Raw genomic sequence first — 27,215 nt, forward strand, 5'->3', positions numbered from 1 at the left:
TGTTTGTACAGATGAATGAGGTACCTTCAGGCGTTTGGAAATTGCTCAAAAGGTTGAACCAGACTTGTGGAGGTCTACAATTGTTTTTCTGAGGTCTTGGCTGATTTCTTTTTATTTTCCCATGATGTCAAGCAAAGAGGCACTGAGTTTGAAGGTAGGCCTTGAAATACATCCACAGGTACACCTCCAATTGACTCAAATGATGTCAGTTAGCCTATCAGAAGCTTCTAATGCCATGGCGTCATTTTCTGGAATTTTTCAAGCTGTTTAAAGGCACAGTCAACTTAGTGTATGTAAACTTCTGACACACTGGAATTGTGATATAGTGAATGATAAGTGAAGTAATCTGTCTGTAAACAATTGTTGGAAAAATTACTTGTGTCATGCACGAAGTAGATGTCCTAACCGACTTGCCAAAACTATAGTTTGTTAACAAGAAATTTGTGGAGTGGTTAAAAGCAAGTTTTAATGACTCCAACCTAAGTGTATGTAAACATCCACCATCAACTGTAGAAGCTGTTTTTCAGTCTCTCGTTCACAGCTTTGATGCACCAATACTGTCTCAATCTTCTAGATGGTAGCAAGGTGAACATGCCTTGGCTCGGGTGACTGAGGTACTTGATATAATCGCCTCAACCTTCCTGTGAAAGTGGGTGCTGTACAGTTGGGCAGGCAGTAAACTGAGATCTGGTGTTTGTATGTAAACTCAACGTAAGTGTTTTAATACACAGAAATTAAGTGTTAAACCTACATATTGGAATTGTTAAGAGAGTGTTGTAAAAACATTTTTTTTGGGGGGGGGGTTTCAGTGCATGTAAAAAGCAGCATCAAAACACAATAACACAATCAATGGTTTAGAAATGCAAATGGTTAAAGCATAATATTTATTGATTTTAAGGGTCCATGGAGAATATTTTTTTGTAGAATTCCACCTTTATTTTTTCTATGCATTATTAAGACAGGAGGAAACAGGAGGGGCAGTAAGATGGTACATTTCTTTGGAATTGTACCCTCTCAACCACATAGCTACACTGTAAGAATTTATTCTGGGGTGAATTGAAATTTACAACAAAATACACAACAATTATAATATATAGTGTATATATAGTGTATTCGGAAAGTATTGAGACCCATTCCCTTCTTCCACATTTTGATACGTTACAGCCTACACATAATACCGCATAATGACAACGAAAAACAGAAATACATGACTTACATAAGTAATCAGACCCTTTGCTATGAGACTCATGTGCATCCTGTTTCCATTGATCATCCTTGAGATGTTTGGACAACTTTGATAGGAGTTTTTGGAATTTTCCGTAGAGCTCAGAGTCAGGATTGTGTTGAGCCACAGATCTGGGGGAAGGTACCAAAAAAACTTCTGCAGCATTGAAGCTTCCCAAGAACACAGCGGCCTCCATCATTCTTAAATGGAAGAAGTTTAGAACCACCAAGACTCTTCCTAGAGCTGGACTCTCGGCCAAACTAAGTAATCGGGGGGGAAGGGCCTTGATCACTCTGACAGAGCTCCAGAGTTCCTCTGTGGAGATGGAAGAACCTTCCAGAAGGACAACCACCTCTGCAGCACTCCACCAATCAGGCCTTTATGGTAGAGTGGCGAGACGGAAGCCACTCCTCAGTAAAAGGCACATGACAGCCTGCTTGGAGTTTGCCAAAAAGCACCTAAAGGACTCTCAGACCACAAGAAACAAGATTATCTGGTGTGATGAAACCAAGATTGAACTTTTTGGCCTGAATTATGGAAATTGGATGTTCAGTAAATTGTCATGGGTAGTGCAAGTGTATTGCCTAATGTGAAAGCTGTGTAATGTACTGGATTTTACAGTACTGTAACATACTACATTCAAAGGGCAATTTTGAAACATGTATCATTTTTTTTGCTATTGGATTAATTGTTTGTTAAAATAACTAAACACAATATCTGCCAATTAATTTCCAGCAATATTGCCACTGTCTGTCTGTGTGATGCTCGCGTTTGTCTATCACTCCGTGTGAAGCCAGTTGACGTGATAAACATCTATTGGGTTGACAGAAATACTTTCTTTCCGCAAAACCTTCTCATGTTATAGATCCTCTATGCAGAAATCACTCTTTCCATTTCCTGGTTGTTTATGTGACAAAACAAGCAACTATAGCGAGGGGAATCATTGTACCATCTAAACCGCTGTGGAATATCTTTTCCGTAACTAAACATATTGTGTTTTCCTCTGTTTGAAGCTGTTGTACAAAACCAAAAGTTAAATACACAAAAGCAAAACTCAAGCATGGCAAGCATAGAAATAGTGAACATAGAACATATGTACCGCTTCTTAGACTTGCTCTCAATAAGAATAACAGATCAACATATTTCAGCAAAATAAATTATCCATCATAATAAATGAAACAAGCTAATTAAGAGAGACAAGTTAGGCCAGAACAACATTTTGTGAATAGCGATAAGAAGAGTAAAAAAACACTCAAGATCAAATGGCAAATCAAGATCTACATAAAAAAAGTAAATCTATGGACCTTTTGTTATTAAATCTATGGACCTAAAGTAGTCTAACAGTCATAGCTGCCAAGGAGTAGGTGGCTTTGTCTCAAACGCCTGCTCTTTTATGTACTATACAAAGCTGCAAGCTAAACAACGAGCAACTATAAAATATACAGGGGAGGGACCTACATTTAAACAACAGAACAGTCATTACTGAAAAGAAGCTTTGGTTCAGCAGTAGCATATTAAACACAAAGGGTGCCACATTCCCCCCCACATTCTGAAATAGCATTTTTGCCCCCCCCCCCCAGTTTTATCATTGGAATGTGATACAAAATGAGGCACTGGTGTGCTTTAGGGCCATGCGGACGCCTCCGAGTGGGCGGGTAGGCTGTTTGGAGTATTTATCCGATAGGATAAAAATATTTAAAATATAAGTTCCATTTGTTTTAACCTATGCATTGGGATTTGGGACAAAAGGCATCTGAAAATAAGTATTATCCTGATCCTACTACTAACTCAATAGTTATTGAATTGGTCCGTATCAGTGGATGCCATCGAGGTCCCTATTTGACAGGTCTGTGAAAATGACCTACAAAGAAACCCTGAACTTATATCAGCGCAACAGTTGCAGGGACATTTTCTCCCATAACAACTGTGCCTCGAAAAGGTTTTCTGGGTGAATATATATTTTTTTACTTTCATTTTGTTTAAATGTCCTCTTCATGAGTTATCATGTTGGCTTCTCAGTGACTTCCAGTTTTGTTCCGTCATGCTGTGTCAACATCCCCGCTGGCAGCCATGCGATGTAACTGGAGTGAATCATAAACGGATGCCATTTCAGAGTTGTCTCTACGCGACTCCAGTTCTGGTATACCTCTTCGCTCCTCCTAGACAGGGAGAGGGAGGGAGGGAGGGGAGGAATGAGAGGTACAGGGAAAGAGGGGCAGAGAAAGTGGGTAGGAAAGCACCAACAACAAAAAAGAATAATATGTTTCATTCACAGACTTTGCACATGCTCTAAAAGACTATATGAAGATCGAAGGCATTACTATATACCATATGTGCTGTGTTGCTTCTCATTTCTCATTGTGCAACCCAACCATATCATATGGGCAAAACTGCTTGCAATGACATCAGGCCTGGAATCAAACTCAGGTGGTCTGTGCAACTCAAGACTTTAAAAAATCGCCTTGGACAATATGACAGGATCATTCAGTCTTTCAGGCCTACAGATAGAAGATGTTTGCATTGTGTTAAAGCTTACAGTTGTAGCCATGAGGGCTGCAAAAGCTGGTTTATTGTCTATCAGCCTATAGCATTATTACTAACCTGGTTATCTGTTTGTTTTATGTAAGTAATCGTTGCATACTCATTGTCAACTTGCACTCCTTCGGATGAATCTATGAAGACAAATAAAGTCAATTAGATATAAGGCGGGGGGGAGGGGGTGACTAACTGACAGAGACGTACAGACGCTCGTCTCCTGAACAGGTTCTGTAAACCCTCACGACTACTGTTACGATGGGTACCTGTCTCTCTGCTGCCGGTCTTTTTGGCACCATAGAAGCCAATCTTTAAAGTAATGGTTGTCAGAGTGTGTTTGTGTGTGTGTGCCTTCTGCTTTTTCAACATTTAGAGAGGTGTATCAGGAAGGTCTGAGATGATAATAATACTGTCTGACCAAGCAGAGGAAGTGTGCCACTTTATTTGACCTGCATCCCGTGTTCAAGTAAACAGTTCCTACTTTTTCCAAAATACTATTCTTGATAATAAAAAAGGCAGATGATGACATGTTTTGACTGACCTCAGACCTCTAAAAGATGAATACCTGCCTTGTGAGTGTTCATTTCTACTCTTCTTTCGATTGATTGCAAGTCCAACCAGTCCTGAGGCAACCAGAACGCAGGTTACAGCAATAATAAGCATACCCTGTGTCCTCTCATTCATGTCTGAAATAAATAAAAACAAGGAAACAATTTGTGTAAAGTATGTTTTAAATGGGCTGAACTAATAGTTCCTCTTAATTATTTTGGTAGTTGCTATTTTCTGGATGGCTTTAATTCAGAATTGATACACTAACCTGTCTCCTTGGGATGACCATCTTCACTGCAACATTTTGGGACAAGAACGGTCTCATTGCTGACAGGGTTGGAAGCCACACAGCTGTGGGTGGAGTTGTTGTTCTTTCCCTCTACCTCCAAACGGAGAGATAGATCGGTGGTGAGGTCAGGACTGCTGGTCTGATTTAGTATTTCCTCTCCCCTGTACAAGGTCAAGGTCACCTCTTTTTCATTGTCCACAGAACACACCACACTACAGGAGCTGCTGTCACACTCTCTCACCTGAGGTTTGGAAACAAAATCTGGAAGACAAATAGCAAATACATTGGAGGAATGGAACTTATATTGAATGTTTTTGTAATATAGCACACATACACACACACACACACACACACACACACACACACACACACACACACACACACACACACACACACACACACACACACACACACACACACACACACACACACACACACACTTACAGTAAAGATTGAGGTTAAATTTAGGTATCCTCTTCTCTCCGTCTTTATTCTCCACAGAATAAACCCCAGCATCTTCTATCTGTAGGTCTGACAGACTGAATAATCCTGTCACATTGTCCCAGTGAAGGCGATTTTTAAATCTCTCATCTGAATCTATATGGCTTTGTCCATTGATCACACTTGCAGTAGTGTCTTCTCCATACCTTACATATCCAGTTTTAAACACTCTCTCTGGAAAAGATAAAGACTTTCCCACGATGCCTTTCACCTCCTGAGTCTCAGAGTTGACTGTTTGCTGGGAAGCACAGAGAACTGTGGACAGAGAGAGACTCGATATCAACACAATAGCAGTATTCCAGGAGGTCTGCTTAACAGTCACACACTAAATCTCACAATACCTGGATAAGTGCTTAACATGTCAGTAACCGCATCCATATGATATTGCAGTCTGATGTCAGAAGATAACAATGACATTCAATCATTAGTAGATTTGTGCAGCACGTCTACAATGTAGTAGCCTGGAACAACACTATTGACTTGAGTATCACAGGTCTTCTTAGCAAATAACAGGTCTGATGTGATGGTGAAGGTCAGGAAACAAAGTTTTAGGACTGGTAGTTTAATATTTTGTCTGTAGTTGAGTTCACATACATTATCTGAGCAAGGGAAAATCTTTCACTAATTGATTGTTTTCTTTTCCTCCAAAATAAAAAATTCAAGTATCATTGAAAAGCAAATGATAGAGGGATATTCAACAAATTTCCACTAGCTAAACAGGTGAGGCTCAAAACTGTGCCTCACCTGCCCTGAATGACGGGCAGCCACTGTTCATGCCACAAGAGGTACTGGATCCTGGAAAATAGGTTTCGGAATGAAACAGTCCGAAACTGAGAGATGCTGGATCCTGTTCTCAAATGAAGCACTGGTTTCATTGTCACATCCTCTGAAGAGACATAGGCTTACCGCATGTGGTTAGGTTAGGTTACCCAGGTTATTAGCTCAATGTACATAATGTATTTGTCCTTCTATAGTGAAGTGTATAAATTGTATGTACAGTGTGGTCGGGAATTATTGGATCACATGATAAAGATGAGCAAAAAAAAAAAACTATATACTGAACTATATTGTATACTCCAAAAATTGAAAAATATATTATTTTATACAAATTCAATTGTTCAGATTAAGAGATTTTGTTTAACAAGTAATACAGAAAATCTAAAATAGATGGGGGTCACGATAATTGTATTTCCTGTTTTCAATACTCCAGCAAGGATAACGACACTGAGCCTTTTTATAAAATGTTTTATGAGATTGGAGAGCACATTGGGAGGGATCTTAGACCATTCAAAAACAAATCAAGAGGTGGCTCTCCGGGGACTTTAATGGAGGAAAACTTAAATTGTTGTTACTAAACTTCTATCAGCATGTTAAATGTGCAACCAGAGGGGAAAAAACTCTGGACCACCTCTACTCCACACACAGAGACACATACAAAGCTCTCCCTCGCCCTCGATTAGGTAAATCTGACCATAATTCTATCCTCCCGATTCCTGCTTACAAGCAAAATGTAAAGCAGGAAGCACCAGTGTCTAGATCAATAAAAAAGTGGTCAGATGAAGCAGATGCTAAGCTACAGGACTGTTATGCTAGCACAGACTGGAATATGTTCTGGGATTCCTCCGATGGCATTGAGGAGTACACCACATCAGTCACTGGCTTCATCAATAAGTGCATTGATGACGTTGTCCCCACATTGACCCTACATACCTCAACCAGAAGCCATGGATTACAGGCAACATCCATACTGAGCTAAAGGCTAGAGCTGCAGCTTTCAAGGAGCATAAAGTCATTTATAAACTTATAAGAAATCCCGCTATGCCCTCCGACAAAACCATCAAACGGTCAAAGCGTCAATACAGGACTAAGATCGAATCATACTACACCGGCTCTGACGCTCGTCGGATGTGGCAGGGCTTGCAAACTTTCAAAGACTACGAAGGGAAGCACAGCCGAGAGCTGCCCAGTGACACGAGCCTACCAGACGAGCTAAACTACTTCTATGCCCGTTTCGAGGCAAATAACACTGAAACATGCATGAGAGCACCAGCTGTTCTGGAAGACTGTGTGATCATGCTCTCCGCAGCCGATGTGAGTAAGACCTTTAATCAGGTCAACATTCCCCGGCCCGCAGGGCCAGACGGATTACCAGGACCTGCACTGCGCTGACCAACTCGCAAACAGCTCCCTCTGAAGCTGGATCCTGGACTTCCTGATGGTCCGGCCTTAGGTGATAAGGGTAGGTAACAACACATTCGCACGCTGATCCTCAACACAGGGCCCCCTCAAGGGTGCGTGCTCAGTCCCCTTCTGTACTCCCTGTTCACTCATGACATCACGGCCAGGCACGACTCCAACACCATCATTAAGTTTGCAGATGACACAAAAGTGGTAGGTCTGATCACCGACAACGACCAGACAGTCTATAGGGAGGAGGTCAGAGACCTGGCCGTGTGGTGCCAGGACAACAACCTCTCCCTCAACGTGATCAAGACAAAGGAGATGATTGTGGACTTCAGGAAAAAGAGGACTGAGCATGCCCCCATTGTCATCAATGGGGCTGCAGTGGTTGAGAGCTACAAGTTCCTTAGTGTCCACATCACCAACAAACTAACATGGTCCAAGCACACCAAGACAGTCATGAAGAGGGCATGACAAAACCTATTCTTCCTCAGGTGACTGAAAAGATTTAGCATGAGTCCTCAGATCTTCAAAAGGTGTTACAGCTGCACCATCGAGAGCATCCTGACTGGTTGCATCACTGCCTGGTATGTCAATTGCTCGGCCTCCAACCGCAAGGCACTACAGAGGGTGGATGCTAACGGCCCAGTACATCACTGGGGCCAAGCTTCCTGCCATTCAGGACTTGTAAACCAGGCGGTGTCAGAGGAAGGCCCTAAAAATGATCAAAGACTCCAGCCACCCTAGTCATAGACTGTTCTTTCTGCTACCACATGGCAAGCAGTACCCAGAGCGCCAAGTCTAGGTCAAAGAGGCTCCTCCTTCTAAACACTTTCTACCCCCAAGCCATAAGACTGCTGAACATCTAATCAAACGGCTACCCAGACCATAACCCCCCCCCCCCCCCCCCCGCTACACTCTGTTGTTATCATCTATGCATAGTCATTTTAATAACCCTACCTACATGTACCTATAACCGGTGCCCCCAGCACATAGACTCTTTAGCGGTACCCCTCTGTATATAGTCTCGCTATTGTTTTTTACTACTGTTTTTAATTACTTGCTACTTTTATTTCTTATTCTTATCCGTATTTTTTTTAACTACATTGTTTTTTAGGGGCTCATAAGTAAGCAATTCACTGTAAGGTTGTATTCGGCGCATGCGACTAAATGCAATTTGATTTGATTTGATTTTGAGTTACATTTTTTTAAACAGTTTGTAGGATCCATGTTGGCCTATAGGTGTCTTTGGAAGTGAACATTTTACACAGAAAAAAGGAGGACTGTTCTGCATGGGTGTGTAGGCCTGAGAGTGTAACTGTACAGTGCTTTTGTGAAACATTGTTTTCACATTTTCTAAGCGAATGAGATATGCAAATTGGTAAAGATGAACATGATCTTCATCATCACCGATTTGCATACTAAGGGAGCCTCCAACGTACATACTCCAGGCACATGATAATAAAGTATGCATACGGTATAAGCCTAATATCTTTCTATGTTTGTGTCTCACCTACACAAACTCACATACCAAACATAATTTCATCTAAAATGGTTTAGGATCCTATTCACTAGAATTTTCCACTAGAATGTAATTGACTTTAAATTATTAACACTTACCTAAAGCTTCCACTCCATATGACTTGCAAGAGAGAAAACAACCATTTCTCCAATTCTAAACATTTTATTTGAACATCCTTAATGTGGATAATGTTTTTGAGGCCCAAAGACTATTTTACATGGAAAACAAGATGACTTTATTCATTTGCAAAAATGTAAAAAAAAGAAGCTTTTGCTTTGTCATTATTAGGGCATTGTGTGTAGATTGATGACGGGGGAAATCATACATTTTAGAATAGGGCTTATGGTTGAAATGACGACATTATGTTTTAATAATGTTCATGTATCGAATGGTTGTAATTGATTTCGGAATGTCCAAAATTGTCATTTGGGGTATCAGGTTGATCGTGGAGGTTTACACTGCTAAATGTATAGTAATTTAGACTAAGAATGCGTTGAGATACTGATCTGTAATTATGATCATGATTAGGAAGTTAATATTAGAATTATGGATAATTATACTGTATGTTAAATGTACATTCTGCCAGAGTCAGTGTGCATTAAGTTGAGGGTTTTGTCTTTAAGTGATAGCTTAACTGATGTGAAACACTAAGCATTGTCATTCTAAATTTGGGTTGAATAATGAATTGGGGTTTAATTATGATTTGTAACTAAATTATATTTTTTTAACTGACTGATTGATTTGAGTAAGATAAGAGTATGTTAACAACTATATGAGCGGAGCAATTAATATATTATGAATTGATTGTTTTGATTGTTGTTATGTTAATGCACTCCTGACTATGGGATAGTGTTCACACCAGTTCAACGATACGAAATAACGGGGAAATGCGCCACCTTAAACACTCCAAACCAATTTGTTGTTAAAGCCCCATAAGATTTGAAAAGCTATGCCTCCCCTGGACAGGTACTGTGAGCCTAAACACAGTGAGCCTGTGAGCTCTGTGAGTTCATTTCAAATGACTAGCTACAGTCTCAGTCTCAGAGAATTATAAAAGGTTGTCTGCCTGTTGTTTCCAAAAGATTGTTAATCTCTCATCTCAATTAGTTTATGAATCAATAAAGTATTGGCATACTCTGTAGTTGGTGTATAGATCACAAACTTTTATAGCCTACACCTCTTTCATCCCATGAAAGAGCTCTTTAAAAAAAAAACTAGTCTCTGTCTGTATCTATCCCTTAATGTAAATATCCCCATTCGGTCTGTGCTACACACACTACAGCCCTAGTCTTGGCTCCCTTGTCAAGAAACACAACAAGCGTACAAACGTATGATAGATCAAAAGTTACCAATTAAAACATTGAACACTTTATGTTCGTGACGCAAATCAGTAACAACAAAAGAAACATACCATCAATTACGAAACATAGCAGCATGAGCCTTGTCCATCCAAACAAATTGTTCATTGCTCTAAAGCTCGAGCTGTTCAGATGTGTGCAAGATGTGATCTTGTCCTTGTACAGAGGAAAGAATAGACTCAACCAGACCAGCAGCTCTCTGGGCTGTATTCATTACGCCGATTCTGTTACTTAAAATGTAAGCAAACGGAACAGGTAGGGACCTACCTGACATTGTCCAATAGAAACTCTAGGTCTAGTTGCAACAGTTTGGATTAATGATTACACACCTAATATCATTACCAACCTGTCTCTCCCTCTGGAGGTAGAGAGAGGAGATTACAACTCCATCTACAGTGGTGTAGCTGTCAACCCTGTCAGTAATCACATCATCACCATCAACATCACAACACCCTGTGGAGACGGAGGCCTTGGAGAAGATGCATGTGTGAGAAATCATATAATCCATTATTGCCATCAGCTCTGAGCTCATTACACATATAATGCCCATCCCTCTTGAGATAGACCGGTTAGTAGACTTGTTGTGTAGTGACGAACCAAAGTGTATGTTGTTAAAGCGCACCTTCTAGTGGAGAAAATAGAGAATTCCACTGTGAATGGTTTGCACTTTGAATGATCTTGTATGGTAGACTGTGTTCTATTATGTGAGGTATGAACACTGAGTGCACAAAACGTGAGGAACAACTGCTCTTTCTATGGCATAGACTGACCAGGTGAATCCAGGTGAAAGCTATAATACCTCATTGAGGTCACTGTTAATCCAATTCAATCAGTGTTGATGAAGGGGAGGATATATTTGAGTGTGTCAAGAACCAGCATGCTGCTAGGTTTTCACACTCAACAGTTTCATGGTGTGTATCAAGAATGGTCCACCCCCCCAAAGGACAGCATCCCTGTGGAACTATTTCGACACCTTGTAGAGTCCATACCTCGGCGAATTGAGGCTCTTCTGAGAGAAAACGTGGGTGCAATCTCAATATTAGGAAGGTGTTCCTAATGTTTTGTTGATTAAAGTATTCATACCAATTGATTTATTCCACATTTTACAGCCTAAATTCAAAATAGATTAAATATATGTTTTTCCTTCACCTATCTACACACAATACCTCATAATAACAAAGTAAAAATATGTTTTTAGAATGTTTGCACATTTATTGAAAATTAAATACAGAAATATCTCAAATATCTACATAATTCTTCACACCCCTGAGTCAATACCTTGTAGAAGCATATTCGGCAGCAATTACAGCTGTGTCTTCTTGGTAAGTCTCTAAGAGCTTTGCACACCTGGATTGTACAATATTTGCAGATTATTCTTATTATTCAAGGTTTGTCAAGTTAGTTGTTGATCATTGCTAGAAAGCCTTTTTCAAGTCTTGACATAGATTTTCAAAACGATTTAAGTCAAAACTGTAGCTAGGCCACTCAGGAACATTCAATGTCGTCTTGGTAAGTAACACCAGTGTATATTTCACCTTTTGTTTTAGGTTGGTGTCTTGCTGAAAGGTGAATTCGTGTCCCAGTCTTTTGGATAGCAGACCGAATAAGTATTTTGCCTTTGCTTAGCTCTATTTCATGTATTTGTATCTGAAAAAAAAAACAATTACAAGCATACCCATAACATGATGCAGCCACCACCATGCTTGAAAAACTGAATAGTGGTACTCAGTGATGTGTTGGATTTGCCCTAAACATAACGTTTTGTATTCAGGAAATTAAGTTACATTTTTGCCACATTTTTTTTGCAGTTTTCCTTATTGCAAACAGGATCCATGTTTTAGAATATTTTTATTCTGTACTGGCTTCCTTCCTTCTTTTCGCTCTGTCATTTAGGTTAGTATTGTTGATTTAACTACAATGTTGTTGATCCATCCCCAGTTGTATCCTATCACAGCCATTAAACTCTGTAACTGTTTTTATGTCACCATTGGCCTCATGTTGAAATCCCTGAGCGGTTTCCTTCCTCTCCGGCAACTGAGTTAGGAGGGACACGTGCATCTTTGCAGTGAATGGGTGTATTGATATCTTCACCATGCTCAAAGAGATATTCAATGTTTGTTTTTGATATTTTTTACCCATGTACTAATAGGTGGTCTTCTTTGCATGGCATTGGAAAACCTCCCTGGTCTTTGTTTTTGAATCTGTGTTTGAAATTCACTGCTCAACTGAGGGACCTTTTACATAATTGTATGTGTGGGGTATAGAGATGAGGTCGTCATTCAAAAACCATGTTACACTCTACTATTGTACACAGAGTGAGTCCATGCAACTTATTATGTGACTTTTTAAAGCACATTTTTAATCCTGGATTTATTTAGGCTTGCAATAACGAAGGAGTTGAATAGTTATTGAGCGAAGACATTTTAGCTTTTCATTTTTTATTAATTTGTGCACATTTCTAAAAACTAAAGTCGGCTTTGATATTGTGGGATATTGTGTGTTGGCCAGTGACACTTATCATTTTCAAATTCAGGCTGTAACACAAACACATTTTGAACACGTCAAGGGGTGTGAATACTTTCTGAAGACACTGTGTATACAGTATATATAGGACTACGGTTTCATTGAAGTTTTGGTTCTGAAAACACTGTATGTCAAGTTTTATATTTGTTTTTCCCCACAGAACTCCACACAACAAAGACGAGAGGCATGGAGGAAGTTACTATCCTGTTATCCCAGCAGCAGCCTTGGTGGTGTTCCCAGACATCTTTGCAGTGTCATTCACCATAGGGTGAGGCTAACATAGGTAAGATGAATGTACTGTAACACAGTTCACTTATCCTGTACGTGTCCTTCATAGACAGCTATTTCTGTCTAACCTATTCTGTGTGCAATCAATTTCTCACTTTATATTATCCAGAGCATCTTTGAAAGTTGAGTGATGGTGGATGACCAATTCTATGAAAAGCAGAGAGCAAAGTTAGTGAGAGAAAGTAGGTTGGTTGAAATTGAAAACCGGTGGAATAGTGACACAACGCTGCTTGGAAGAGTCTTTGGAATTTCCCTGATTTAACCCTTTTCAATGTTTACCAAAAGAAAAATGATACAATTAATTATTTTTTCAACCTGAGACTCATTGGCCTTGGCTCATTTTCTGTGAAGAACATGTAAACATTTGCACACTGTGCACCCCCTTTCACATTTATATTACATATGTGATGTTAGGGGCCACTGGACCTGAGGGTAATAAAAGTGTGGGAAAATGTGTGTAGGTAAAAACAAGTAAAAATGAAACAAAAAGCTTTGCTGTGTGCTCTCACTCTGTCTTCCTTCTCCCTGGGCCTGCTCAACATAGCAGCAAGAACCTGTCTGTCTGTCACGACTTCCGCCGAAGTCGGTCCCTCTCCTTGTTGGGGCGGCGTTCGGCGGTCGACGTCACCGGTCTTCTAGCCATCGCCGCTCCACATTTAATTTTCCATTTGTTTTGTCTTGTTTTACTACACACCTGGTTTACGTCTCCTCATAATTACTATGTGTCTTTAGCCCTCTGTTCCCAACATGTCTGTGTGAGGTATTGTTTATTGTCGAGGTTGGCACGCTTCCGGCTGGTTAGCACCGGGTTTTATTTGTACCCATGATTTGTGGCAGCCGGTAGTTTTGTCACGGCCGTCCTCCTCTTCATCTGAAGAGGAGAGGCGAGAAGGATCGGACCAAAATGCGGCGTCGTAAGTGTCCATGGTAAATCTTTAATAAAGAAAGTACTGACACTGTATACAAAACAATAAACAAATGACGACCGTGAAGCTACAACATAGACAATCACCCACAAACAAACAGTGCAACCCAGGCTACCTAAGTATGATTCTCAATCAGAGACAACTAATGACACCTGCCTCTGATTGAGAACCATACTAGGCCGAAACATAGAAATACCCAAATCATAGAAAAACAAACATAGACTGCCCACCCAACTCACGCCCTGACCATACTAAATAAATACAAAACAAAGGAAATAAAGGTCAGAACGTGACAAGTTTGTACTTTGTTGTGGTACTTTGTGCTGCCTCACTTCTTTTGTGAATTTGTTTTTGTGATGCGGTTGAGTTCTGGTCTTACAATTTCCTCAGTAAAGTGCTTCTTGTTCACTCATCTCTGCTCTCCTGCACCTGACTTCCATGCACCAGCTACACCCACCTTTGACACTGTCTCCCTGCCTGTCTCCCTGTCTCCCGCTTTTCTCGCACTCTTTACCCTTTGTAGTGTGTGAAACTAAGCTATATCTTGCGGGAACCTGCACAATGTTATTACAATACATTATTCCGATACTACAATTTTCAATATATCGAAATAATGTATTTTCCCACACTCTACCCCAGCCAGGTGCAAATAAATGGCTTTGCATGTGTGGCTCCTAACCACAATCAATCACTATGGCAAAAATAATCTCTGCTCAGAGAAATACAGTGCCTTGCGAAAGTATTCGGCCCCCTTGAACTTTGCGACCTTTTGCCACATTTCAGGCTTCAAACATAAAGATATAAAACTGTATTTTTTTGTGAAGAATCAACAACAAGTGGGACACAATCATGAAGTGGAACATTTATTGGATATTTCAAACTTTTTTAACAAATCAAAAACTGAAAAATTGGGCGTGCAAAATTACTGATAGAAATGAAAACAGACGGAGGCCCAGTCTACCACAGTCAAACGTTTATTCACGGGAACATTCTAAAGTCAAGAATACAAAACAATTAATTTTATATTGACTTCTCACGCCCACACATACACACAAACATACGCACACACATACACACAAACATACGTACACACATACACACAAACATACGCACACACATACGCCCACACATACATACGCACACACATACACACAAACATACGTACACACATACACACAAACATACGCCCACACATACGCACACACATACATACACACATACATACACACACACATATGCACACACTGTCTGTCTCACTACCCAGCCGACAGAGATAGTGACTTTGTCCTGAGACGTACTCCCCGTTCTCTCCCAAATCTCTAGTCAGGTCGGCACCAAGCTCAGACAGTCTGTGTTTAAAATACCATAAAGACTTATTGTTTTACCCTAATTCTGACTAGGACTACACATTTATTGATTATGATTTTATACATTCTAATCAATTCCATACAATCATGTTTCAGGGCGGAATATTCTAATCATTCAATTAACAGACAATTCTCACCTATCAAAAACGACCACCTAATTATAACAATACACACAAATCCCCAACATACAAAATAATGGAATTAAGAAATATCAGAACAAGTAATGTTTCAGGGCGGAATATTCTAATCATTCAATTAACAGACAATTCTCACCTATCAAAAACTACCACCTAATTATATCAATACACACAAATCCCCAACATACAAAATAATGGAATTAAGAAATATCAGAGTCTGGAATATTATATATATATATATATATATATAGTGCCTTGCGAAAGTATTCGGCCCCCTTGAACTTTGTGACCTTTTGCCACATTTCAGGCTTCAAACATAAAGATATAAAACTGTATTTTTTTGTGAAGAATCAACAACAAGTGGGACACAATCATGAAGTCCAACAACATTTATTGGATATTTCAAACTTTTTTAACAAATCAAAAACTGAAAAATTGGGCGTGCAAAATTATTCAATATTTGATACACTGCCAATATTGCAGGTTTTCCTACTTACAAAGCATGTAGAGGTCTGTCATTTTTATCATAGGTACACTTCAACTGTGAGAGACGGAATCTAAAACAAAAATCCAGAAAATCACATTGTATAATTTTTAAGAAATTAATTTGCATGACATTAGTATTTGATACATCAGAAAAGCAGAACTTAATATTTGATACAGAAACCTTTGTTTGCAATTACAGAGATCATACGTTTCCTGTAGTTCTTGACCAGGTTTGCACACACTGCAGCAGGGATTTTGGCCCACTCCTCCATACAGACCTTCTCCAGATCCTTCAGGTTTCGGGGGTGTCGCTGGGCAAAACCAACTTTCAGCTCCCTCCAAAGATTTTCTATTGGGTTCAGGTCTGGAGACTGGCTAGGCCACTCCAGGACCCTGAGATGCTTCTTACGGAGCCACTCCTTAGTTGCACTGGCTGTGTGTTTCGGGTTGTTGTCATGCTGGAAGACCCAGCCACGATCCATCTTCAATGCTATTAGTGAGGGAAGGAGGTTGTTGGCCAAGATCTCGCGATACATGGCCCCATCAATCCTCCCCTCAATACGGTGCAGTCGTCCTGTCCCCTTTGCAGAAAAGTATCCCTAAAGAATGATGTTTCCACCTCCATGCTTCACGGTTGGGATGGTGTCTTGGGGTTGTACTCATCCTTCTTCTTCCTCCAAACATGGCGAGTGGAGTTTAGACCAAAAAGCTTTATTTTTGTCTCATCAGACCACATGACCTTCTCCCATTCCTCCTCTGGATCATCCAGATGGTCATTTGCAAACTTCAGATGGGCCTGGACATGCGCTGGCTTGAGCAGGGGGACCTTGCATGCGCTACAGGATTTTAATCCAAGACGGCATTGTGTGTCAGCTCTCTTCAGGTCATTGACCAGGTCCTGCCGTGTAGTTCTGGGCTGATCCCTCACCTTCCTCATGATCATTGATGCCCCACGAGGTGAGATCTTGCATGAAGCCCCAGACCGAGGATGATTGACCGTCATCTTGAACTTCTTCAATTTTCTAATAATTGCACCAACAGTTGTTGCCTTCTCACCAAGCTGCTTGCCTATTGTCCTGTAGCCCATCCCAGCCTTGTGCAGGTCTACAATTGTATCCCTGATGTCCTTACACAGCTCCCTGGTCTTGGCCATTGTGGAGAGGTTGGAGTCTGTTTGATTGAGTGTGTGGACAGGTGTCTTTTATACAGGTAACAAGTTCAAACAGGTGCAGTTAATACAGGTAATGATTGGAGAACAGGAAGGCTTCCTAAAGAAAAACTAACAGGTCTGTGAGAGCCGGAATTCTTACTGTTTGGTAGGTGATCAAATACTTATGTCATGCAATAAAATGCAAATTAATTACTTAAAAATCATACAATGTGATTATCTGGATTTTTGCTTTAGATTCTGTCTCTAACAGTTGAAGTGTACCTATGATTTTTTTTAAAACAGACCTCTACATGCTTTGTAAGTAAAAAAAAAACTGTAAAATCGGCAGTGTATCAAATACTTGTTCTCCCCACTGTAGATATATATATATATACGCGCTACAATTAAAAAGTTTGGGGTCACTTAGAAATGTCCTTGTTTTTGAAAGAAAATGACATTTTCTGTCCATTAAAATAACATCAAATTGATCAGAAATACAGTGTAGACATTGTTAATGTTGTAAATGACTACTGTAGCTAGAAACGGCAGATTTGTTATGGAATTTCGACATAGGCCAATTATCAGAAACCATCACTCCTGTGTTCCAGTGGCACGTTATGTTAGCTAATCCAAGTTTATCATTTTAAAAGGCTAATTGATCATTAGAAAACCCTTTTGGAATTATGTTAGCACAGCTGAAAAGTTTTGTACTGATTAAAGAAGCAATACAACTGGCCTGCTGTAGACTAGTTGAGTATCAGGAGCATCAATATTTGTGAGTTCGATTACATGCTCAAAATGGCCAGAAAGAAATACATTTCTTCTGAATCTCGTCAAGCTATTCTTGTTCTGAGAAATGAAGGCTATTCCATGCGAGAAATTGCCAAGAAATTGCCTCTTCACTGTTGATGTTGAGACTGGTGTTTTACAGGTTTAATGAAGCTCCCATTTGAGGACTTGTGAGGCGTCTGTTTCTCAAACTAGACACTGACGAGTTTCAGTAGAAATTCCTTTGTTTCTGGCCATTTTGAGCCTGTAATCGAACCCACAAATGTTGATGCTCCAGATTCTCAACTAGTCTAAAGAAGAAGTCTGCTTTGAATTCTAAATAAATCACTGACAGTGTCTTTGGCAAAACACACCCACATCATCACACCTCCTCCTCCATGCTTCATGGTGGGAACCACACGTGTGGAGATCATCTGTTCACCTGCTCTGTGTCTCACAAAATGGTGGAACCAAAAAATTGTGGAAAAATGGTGGAACCAAAAATCTACAATTAGGAGTCATTAGACCAATGGACAGATTTCCACCGGTCTAATGTCCTTTGCACGTCTTTCTTGGGCCAAGCAGGTCTCTTCTTATTATTTCTGTTCTTTAAATAGTGGTTTCTTTGCAGTAATTCGACCATGAAGGCCTGATCCATGCAGTCGCCTCTGAACAGTTGATGTTGAGAGGGAACTGTTACTTGAACTCTGTGAAGCAGTTATTTGGTCTGCAATTTCTGAGGCTGGTAACTTTAATGAACTTATCCTCTGCAGCAGAGGTAACTCTGGGTCTTCCTTTCCTGTGGTGTTCCTCATTAGAGACAGTTTCATCACAGCGTTTGATGATTTTTGCACTTGAAGAAACTTGAAATGTTCTGCATTGATTGACCTTCATGTCTTAAAGTAATGATGGACTGTCGTTTCTCCTTACTTATTTGAGCTGTTCTTGCCATAATATGGACTTGGTCTTTTACCAAATAGGACGTTCTTCTGTATATCCCCCCTGCCTTGTCACAACACAACTGATTGGCTCAAACATATTAAGAAGGAAATACATTATTTTAATAAGGCACACCTGTTAATTGAAATGCATTGCAGGTGACTACCTCATGGAGATGAGAGAATTCCAAGAGTGGGCAAACCTGTCATCAAGGCAAAGGGTGGCTACTTTGAAGAATCTAAAATCTATATGTTGATTTGTTTAACACTTTTTTGGTTACTACATGAGTCCTTATGTGTTATTTCATAATGTTGATGTCTTCACTATTATTCTACAATGTAGAAAATAGCAAAAATAAAGAAAAACCCTTGAATGAGTAGGTGTTCAAACGTTTGACTGGTACTGTATGTCAATTCTTTTTATACATTTTTATTTTATTTTCCTTTATACCTTTCTCAGATATTACCTCTCTCAGCTGTCCCAAAGTATTTTCCTCTTGGCCATTCGGCACAGAGTAATATGGCACCTCCTCGCCAACAAAGCTAAAGCTTTGCTTCTCCTCTGGGCCTTTCAGCCCAAAGTTTTCCACAGGATGAAGCTAACCCTCTATGTGCACTTGGCGCGGAAAGCCTTGACAAAATTGTCAAAAATTTCCACAACTTTGACCACGTTCAAGGGAAGCCAAACGACACTGAGACGTTCTTAGCAGACATAGAGGATGCCTTGGATGGTTACCCAAACGCTACGGGTCCTGACAGGCTTCACCTGTTGAAGCGGAAGTCGAATAGACACGTGACAAGGTTCATCCATCTTCAACAGCAACACGTGCAAAACGACTACACAAAATTTGACACAGCTTTAAAAATAGAATTCAGTGGTTCTACGACTCCCAAACACGACAGCTCGCTGGGCTAACACTGTCAAACAAGCTCAGAATGAACACCCACAAGCATACTATCATAGTTTTCGTTCAGCTTACTTTTTGTCAAGCATGCATCCCAACTTCATTAACTACTTGGGCCCTACAGCCCACGTTGGCTTGCAAATCTCAGAACTCAGAGAGCTAGCAAGCACAGCTTTTGAGGCATCAAAAGTAAGCTGCGCTAAGAGCCCTGACATCTCAGTTTTCAATATTGAACATGAGCACTCGATCCAGTTAGATGGTGCATTATCAGGTATAGGAGTGTTGAGAGATGACGCACAACAATGGTATCTACCACGAAACTACAATACCAATAACCACTGTGGTCCAAATAATTACAAAGAACGTTGCCACCAAAACAATTACCCAACCCACACAAAGTGTCAGGGCACAAGGGTAACAAACAAAGGGTTCAGTGATGATCAAAACGTAGACCGATGCTCTCTAGAAGTTCTGCTGAGAGAATTACAAAATCGCCAGAAATTAGACAAAGAGGATAAAGATAAGTCGCCATGACTTCGGATTTGCAGAAGAACAGGTCCACCGATATTAACACCATTAGCGAGGATGTAAACAATCAAATGACCCCGGCTCTCACTCGAACATCTATGCTCGATCAAGAAACAAGCTCCCGGCACTTGACTATATACTCAGATACAAATGTTGTGACACACAAGCTAAACAATATTGCATTAGCCAATTCCATTCAAACTCCAATAAGTCAATCTGTTTCCACCTTGGTTGCGAACAACCACTCCACTTTGTGGGTAATATGATCACAAAACGCAACTCTGAAAGTCGCTACCTGGAAGTAGTCCTAGAGGACTGCTTAATCGTTGATGCGCTAATTGATTCGGAATCGACAATGTCGCTCATCTATCAAATATTGTTTATTGATTTCAAAAAGGCTGTGAACCCAGCTAAACTTAGGTTATAAACGGAACGATGCGACACTAAACTTTGAGGTTTCATTCAGACTACCTCTGCCCTCACTATGCGAATCATGCTGAAACTACACTCCCAATAGGTATCGCTTGTTCACCCTGTTGTTGTGACTTTACTTTCATTAATCTGATGACTGTTATTTAACTAATCAATTAACTATGTTTAATTTGTTACCCGATTAAATTAATAATTTAACAATGAAATTATTAGGATATGGGGCACCAGGAGAGCAGTTGTTTAAAGAGTTACCATCTCCAGAATTAAACTCTACAAGTCTTTACCTATCACATCCATAAAACAGTCAACGTATTAATCATAACCTTGTATCACATCACCATTCTAATCAGTCGTAACCTCCTGCATCTGCAAAAACCCCAGCCTTACTTATGATTCAGTACGACACAAATGTGTTTAATTATTTATTTACTAGCTAACTAAATGATAACACAGGATAAAAATACACACTTAATGCATTAGAAAAAGATCCCTAGAGGACTGAAACAATATTACAGCTTTTTACAAAAGACATTGAGAGGGCGAGTGAGAGAGAGAGACATTTATTGTTGATACATTTTAGGAACTACAGTCACAGTAATCATATACTTTGCACATGAACCGCTGCCTGTTTGGAGTAAGAATGAATGTATTTACGCTTTAAAGGCCTTCTTTCGCCATGTATCTCTGTCGGAACCAGGCCTTCTTAGGAAGGGTGTTGTGCCTTTCCGCGGCATGCTTGTAAAGCTCTGATTGTCCAATAGTAGTGATTGTCCAGGATGTGACGTTATCGTCTCTACCTCGTGTTGAGATTTTCAGAGTTCGAACCACTTTGGTCAGGAGCTGCAGCTCGTCTCCTTTCTGGTCTAAATGTTAATTTCTTTACCAATGCTTTTATCCTCTCCGGTCAAAAGGGATGGTTCGGTCAGGCTGACACGCTCTCTGACCTCACTCGGGCGTGGCTACTTACTGTGCAAAGTTTATAGGAGACAAATGATCTCTTATGGCTCCTAAAATCACATTCCTATCTTAACTTCTTGCGTCGCGCAAACCCGTATCCAGGAGCGTAATCATAGCCTCAAGCTCATTACCATAACGCAACGTTAACTATTCATGAAAATCGCAAATGAAATGAAAGAAATATATTGACTCACAAGCTTAGCCTTTTGTTAACAACACTGTCATCTCAGATTTTCAAAATATGCTTTTCAACCATAGCTACACAAGCATTTGTGTAAGAGTATTGATAGCTAGCATAGCATTAAGCCTAGCATTCAGCAGGCAACATTTTCACAAAAACAAGAAAAGCATTCAAATAAAATGATTTACCTTTGAAGAACTTCGGATGTTTTCAATGAGGAGACTCTCAGTTAGATAGCAAATGTTAATTTTTTCCAAAAAGATTATTGGTGTAGGAGAAATCGCTCCGTTTTGTTCATCACGTTTGGCTAAGAAAACCCCCCGAAAATTCAGTCATTACAACGCCAAACTTTTTTCCAAATTAACTCCATAATATCGACAGAAACATGGCAAACGTTGTTTAGAATTAATCCTCAAGGTGTTTTCACATATCTATTCGATGATAAATCATTTGTGGCAGTTGGGTCTGTGGCAGTTGGGTCTGTGGCACTCACAGACAATATCTTTGCAGATTTGGAAACGTCAGAGTGTTTTCTTTCCAAAGCTGTCAATTATATGCATAGTCGAGCATCTTTTCGTGACATTTTTATTTATTTTCTTTATCCAAAAATTTAAAGAGCGCCCCCTATATCAAAGAAGTTAACAAAAATAATTTCAAAATTGTTCATATTTCATACACAACGTTAAGGATGGAGACTTTGTACATGTGGTGTATATACTTTCAAGTTACAGTATTTCCTTTATAGCATTTTTAATTACATAAAAAAATAACAACAGGTATGACATTATTATTCTTTAGATCGCCTCTGACCATTCCCCATGTTCTATGTTAAAAATATTGTTCCATTATTCACTTTAGAACGAGTTAGAGTTTTGGCGGGAGACAAAGCACATTCCTTTGTGAATTTGTAGAGGGAGACCCTGGATCTCCTCTCCTGTAATTTACAACAGGGCGTGAGGTGTAAACCCCCCACCAATTCCCGCCTCCCTCTCTCTGTGGCTGAGAGAGGGTCTGGTTGAAATAATCTGTTTCCAAACTAATCTGACCTATTTGGATCCTCACAGAACAGTCATCACAGTAGTTTGGTAAATAGTGGAGAACATAAGACTCTCTAGAGGGAAAATAAAGGCAGGACAAACCTACATGAAAACATTAATCCACAAGTTTAAACATGCCCATGAGATCAGCAGGTTTGGAGAGTCGGTTACAATCATTTTTAAAATAAATGGTAAAAGCGTTTCAGGAAGTGGATGTGGTGCCATGATTGAACTCATTTGCTTGTTTACATGCTACTAATCCCGGTTTTCAGACAAATGGTCTGACCTAAATAACAACAATAATGTTACATTTTTATCAAAAACATTTCTTGCAAAGTAAGGTTACAGCACTATGAAAAATACACATTTAAAATTACGGTAAAGACATACACACAGCATGTAACATTGAATCAGTGGTATGGTTGCCTACCTATAGCATCATGACGACTTGAAACATGTAGGACCAATGCTGTTATTGGCCCCTCACTGGTGACCAATTCGGCATGGCTAAACCTACCAGGGGCCCAAGCCCCCTCCGGCGTAGCTCTCAGGGTCATGGAGACACACAAGCCTCTAAACCACACCAAGGTTACAGCTTTGAGAGAGGAGTGATTGAATCCAGTCCTGTCTGAACAGAAGGTAAGATTCTGACATCAGCGTACTAAACAGACTCCTCTGGTGAACAGACTCCTCCGGTGCCAGATACCAGTGTATCCCCAACCTGTAAAGCCAACACATAAACAAATAGAAACAGAAGCCTGTAATTCAATAAGATCCACCCATTTGCAAACTGTGCTTGTTCTTGTGTATTCTGTATTTTCAGAAGCCAACAACAAGTGACCAATTCCATCCTAAATGTGTATGTGTGTGTGTGTGTGTGTTCACCGATACAGAAGATGCACAGAAAACAAAGTAGCAGTATATGCATGCACATATATACACAGTGCATGCACATATATACACAGTGCATGCACATATATACACAGTGCATGCACATATATACACAGTGCATGCACACATCCATACACATAGACCTTACCAGTTTATGAAATTTCACTTCAGTATAATGTTGGGCTTCTTCTCTTTGCTTGCAGGCTGCATTGAAATAAAGGGAAAAGGCATAATATTACATGATTACCTACAGTGTATGTTCTGTATTAGTTGCCTTCAGGGTGCTCTGTATGATGTCAACTGTAACACAGATTGTACTTACCTCCACATGTTCTTATTTTAACTGCCCAGTAAGTGCCAACACTTATTATCCCAACTGCTAACAATGTAACCAGTGTGATTGGGACAGGATTGGCACCAGAGTCTGTCAGGAGTAAAATGCAGCTGTTCAAACCCATGCCATGTGCTTTAGTCAATACTAATGAATGACATTGAGGTATTATAAGGTAGGCCACACAGCTCATAGGAAAATAAATACAGAAATCAGCTTGCTGTAATACAAAAGTTAAAGTAAATACAATATGATAATATGCATGTTGAGGGATTTTGTAAAAACTGCCTTCAGGTTTTACTGTTAAAAATAAAATAGGTTATATTTCCCCTTACTCTCCTACAATATAAGATGTTAGTGAGGAAACAAAGAGCAGACACTGTATGGGAGTCTGCTCTGTCGAATGAAATCCCTGCTGAGGTCGTTATAAACAGAGCCTGTTATTTAGTGGTCTGTCATTACGGTCCCTCTCTGATCCACAAAATGGAAAAACAATGCTATATGCAGTGCTGACATACCTTTGAGGGCAGAGCGTGAGGACAATTGAGGGCAGAGCGTTTCAATGTTGAGTGGAGTTGGTTTTGAGTCAGCAGGGTTGGAAGCCTCACAGCTGTAGGTGTCAACATGTATTTTGTTTAACTCCAGAGGTAGAGAGAGATTGGCTAGAAGATCAGGGCTGCTGGTCTGGTTGAGTATCTCCCCTCCTCTGTACCAGGACAAGATCACCTCTCTCCCGTTCTTCACAGTGCACACCAAGGAACAGCTCACGTTTTCAAATGGACTGTCCACTGAGTGACTGATGTGAGGAGCAGACACTGAGGCTGGGATAGCAGAATGATTTAGCAGTGACTCAATGACAAACAGAGATTTAAACTAATGTTTAAATGTTTACAGTAAAAACTAAGATGTGTTTACAGTGTGTTACTGTGTTTACAGTAAAAACTAAAGACCTGAACATATATGAAGAAGTGGGCTATTTCTTTTTCAAACATGTGGCAGACGCAGGCGGCAGACTCACAGTAAAGTTTACAGTGTAAATGTTGTGAATTTCCTGGTATTTTTGAGATCAGCCATGGTACATGTTATAGTTTAAAAACAAGTAACTAAATACAAAAAGGTCTTTCTTGATCTTCATTGAAACAACCCTGGGTAACAGACTAATTGGGAGAATTGAAAAAAGTGAAGTAAAACAAGAAGCCAGACACGCACCATAGACAGTTAGATTTGTAATCTTAGATGAACTCTGTGTATTGATGATAAGTATTTTATAAAGTACATTTTTGTTTACTTGTCTTTGTATAATAATCATTATTTTTTAATCCATTGAGTTGTAGTTATGGCTACTAGGTGTAGCCTAGTTCACATTTCTAACACGTGAACACTAAATAAGTCTATTTTACCTTTATTTAACCCAGAGTTGCCAACTCCCACGCATTGGCCTTGAGACACGCATTTCACCCTCTTCTTACACATTCACGGCACACCTCATGCAGGGCTGCCAACCTTTTAAAAAAGCTTTGAGTGATGTTTGCTATGTGCATTTCATTGCCCAAGGTACAATCCCTAGACGGGCGACTCTGGGTCCCCCCCAGGGAGATATTACTGTTTGAAAGCAAATTTACTGTAATCCTAGGTATTTTGACATGGCTTAGGCCTATGATCAGGGTGGAATATTAGGTATATTCAGGATGCTTTTAACGTTAAATCCAAATTCGACAACTTTGTTACTTTGAGATTTTTTTTTTGGGGGGGGGGGGGGGATGAAATGTAAAGTTTGCTAATATTTGTTAGGTGGGATTGACATTTTATTCAGACAGTACTGAAATGAGATGGGGAGAGAGGCAAATGGGAGAAACAGTGGGAAGGTTGGATGCAGGCATTGATCTCTGTTCTCAGGTGTAAAGTTATATGAGATACATGCTGAGGAGTGTTACCACTACACCAAGGCTCTGCACAGGAAACGTTATTGGTTGATGGCAGTGGGTAACCAAATAATAGATTGCAGTCTGCTTGTCCATAGACTGCTTTCAAGGTTAGGACACATACATTGTATATTTTGTCATTTGGGTGAACTATTTAAAATGGGCTGGAAGAAAATCCTGCTTGCTCTCCAGGAGCACCCCACTCCCCCGATCTGTTTCCCAAGTGCTGGGTGTTTGAAAATGTTCTTGTTATAAAAATGTATTTCACAAAATCACCCAACCGTCAAGAAAAATCTAATGAATATCAATATTCATGTGGTTTATGTTTACTAGTTGAAGATCCTTGACATCATCTTACTCTACACAGACAAAATATAATGTGTTTATGAGTTGTGTCCCCCTACCATCTCTGCCTAATAATCTCCGCACAATACTAAAATGTAAAAATTATATTTAATTCCTGGAGCATATAATAGCCTCATACAAGTCATTTTCAAAGACACAAGTGTCACGTTCTGACCTTAGTTCCTTTGTTTTGTATGGTCAGGGCGTGAGTTGGGGTGGGCAGTCTATGTTTGTTTTTCTATGTTGGTTTCTGTGTTCAGGACTGTTCGTTTGTCGTGTATTGTTTTTGTTTCAGTATTCATTCTTTATTAAATTACAATGAATACTTACCACGCTGCGCATTGGTCCTCCGATCCTTCTCGCTACTCCTCCTCAGAAGAGGAGGACGATATCCATTACAGAAACACCCACCAACCAAGGACCAAGCAGCGTGGTTTCGGGAAGCAGCGATCTCCGGACTCCTGGACATGGGAGGAGATACTTGACGGCAAGGGACCCTGGGCACAGGCCATGGAATATCGCCTCCCCAAGGCAGAGCTGGAGGCAGCGAAAGCTGAGCGCAGCACTGCAGTGCGACAGGCACGAGAGGCAGCCCCCCAAAAAATGTTTTGCGGGGCACACGGGTGCTCGTGCTTATCGGAAGAAGCGCAGTACTGGTCAGGAACCGTATTATGTGTAGCCCGGTGGGCTATAGGCCAGGCCCCCGCAAGTGCCATGCGAGAGTAGGCATCCAGCCAGGGCGTGTTGTGCCAGCCCAGCGTGTTTGGTCTCCAGTACGCCCCTGCGTCGGTGCTGCGTGCTGTGTCACCCCAGAGCTCCAGTGCCTACCCACAGCCCGGTTCAACCTGTGCCTGCACTCGGGAGGGTCCAGGCTAAAGTGGGCATCCAGCCTGGAGGAGTGGTGCCAAGGCTGCGCACCAGAGCTCCAGTGCTCCCCCACAGC

General features: G+C 40.3%; 2 protein-coding genes across 4 annotated transcripts; both read right to left on the minus strand.

The window, feature by feature from the left end:
- Positions 1–865: 865 nt before the first annotated feature.
- On the minus strand, positions 866–10,372 carry LOC109900345 (SLAM family member 5-like). Of its 3 annotated transcripts, none has more exons than XM_031837642.1 (6): positions 10,214–10,372; positions 5,043–5,354; positions 4,578–4,859; positions 4,330–4,446; positions 3,867–3,897; positions 866–3,384 (listed from the first exon to the last, which is right to left on the minus strand). In XM_031837642.1, the coding sequence occupies exons 1-6, from the start codon at positions 10,266–10,268 to the stop codon at positions 3,228–3,230; spliced, it is 954 nt and encodes a 317-aa protein (XP_031693502.1). In that variant the 5' UTR covers positions 10,269–10,372; the 3' UTR covers positions 866–3,227. The 3 variants fall into 3 exon arrangements, with proteins under 3 accessions (XP_031693502.1, XP_031693501.1, XP_031693503.1); XM_031837641.1 differs by having other exon boundaries at positions 3,827–3,897; positions 10,214–10,371; XM_031837643.1 differs by lacking the exon at positions 866–3,384 and adding an exon at positions 3,393–3,723 and having other exon boundaries at positions 3,827–3,897; positions 10,214–10,371.
- A 10,780-nt stretch (positions 10,373–21,152) lies between these two features.
- LOC116376536 (uncharacterized) lies at positions 21,153–25,715 on the minus strand. The gene is made up of 5 exons (XM_031837652.1): positions 25,215–25,715; positions 24,524–24,826; positions 23,997–24,098; positions 23,823–23,878; positions 21,153–23,504 (listed from the first exon to the last, which is right to left on the minus strand). Exons 1-5 carry the CDS (start codon positions 25,312–25,314, stop codon positions 23,445–23,447), a joined length of 621 nt encoding a protein of 206 aa, XP_031693512.1. The 5' UTR covers positions 25,315–25,715; the 3' UTR covers positions 21,153–23,444.
- Between the last annotated feature and the right edge of the window lie 1,500 nt (positions 25,716–27,215).

This window comes from Oncorhynchus kisutch, linkage group LG12 (genome assembly GCF_002021735.2).
Source record: "Oncorhynchus kisutch isolate 150728-3 linkage group LG12, Okis_V2, whole genome shotgun sequence".
Classification (NCBI taxonomy): Eukaryota; Metazoa; Chordata; class Actinopteri; order Salmoniformes; family Salmonidae; genus Oncorhynchus; species Oncorhynchus kisutch.

Bases quoted from the DNA above. Each gene is read 5' to 3' on its own strand.
- LOC109900345 (XM_031837641.1), bottom strand. From the start codon at position 10,268: ATGAACAATTTGTTTGGATGGACAAGGCTCATGCTGCTATGTTTCGTA. The intron at 4,860-5,042 runs GTAAGTGTGTGT...TTTGTCTTCCAG, and splicing joins ATTTAACCTCAATCTTTACT to ATTTTGTTTCCAAACCTCAG. The intron at 4,447-4,577 runs GTTAGTGTATCA...TATTTATTTCAG, and splicing joins TGGTCATCCCAAGGAGACAG to ACATGAATGAGAGGACACAG.
- LOC116376536 (XM_031837652.1), bottom strand. From the start codon at position 25,314: ATGATTATTATACAAAGACAAGTAAACAAAAATGTACTTTATAAAATA. The intron at 23,879-23,996 runs GTAAGTACAATC...ATTTCAATGCAG, and splicing joins TAAAATAAGAACATGTGGAG to CCTGCAAGCAAAGAGAAGAA. The intron at 23,505-23,822 runs GTAAGGTCTATG...TTGGCTTTACAG, and splicing joins AAGTGAAATTTCATAAACTG to GTTGGGGATACACTGGTATC.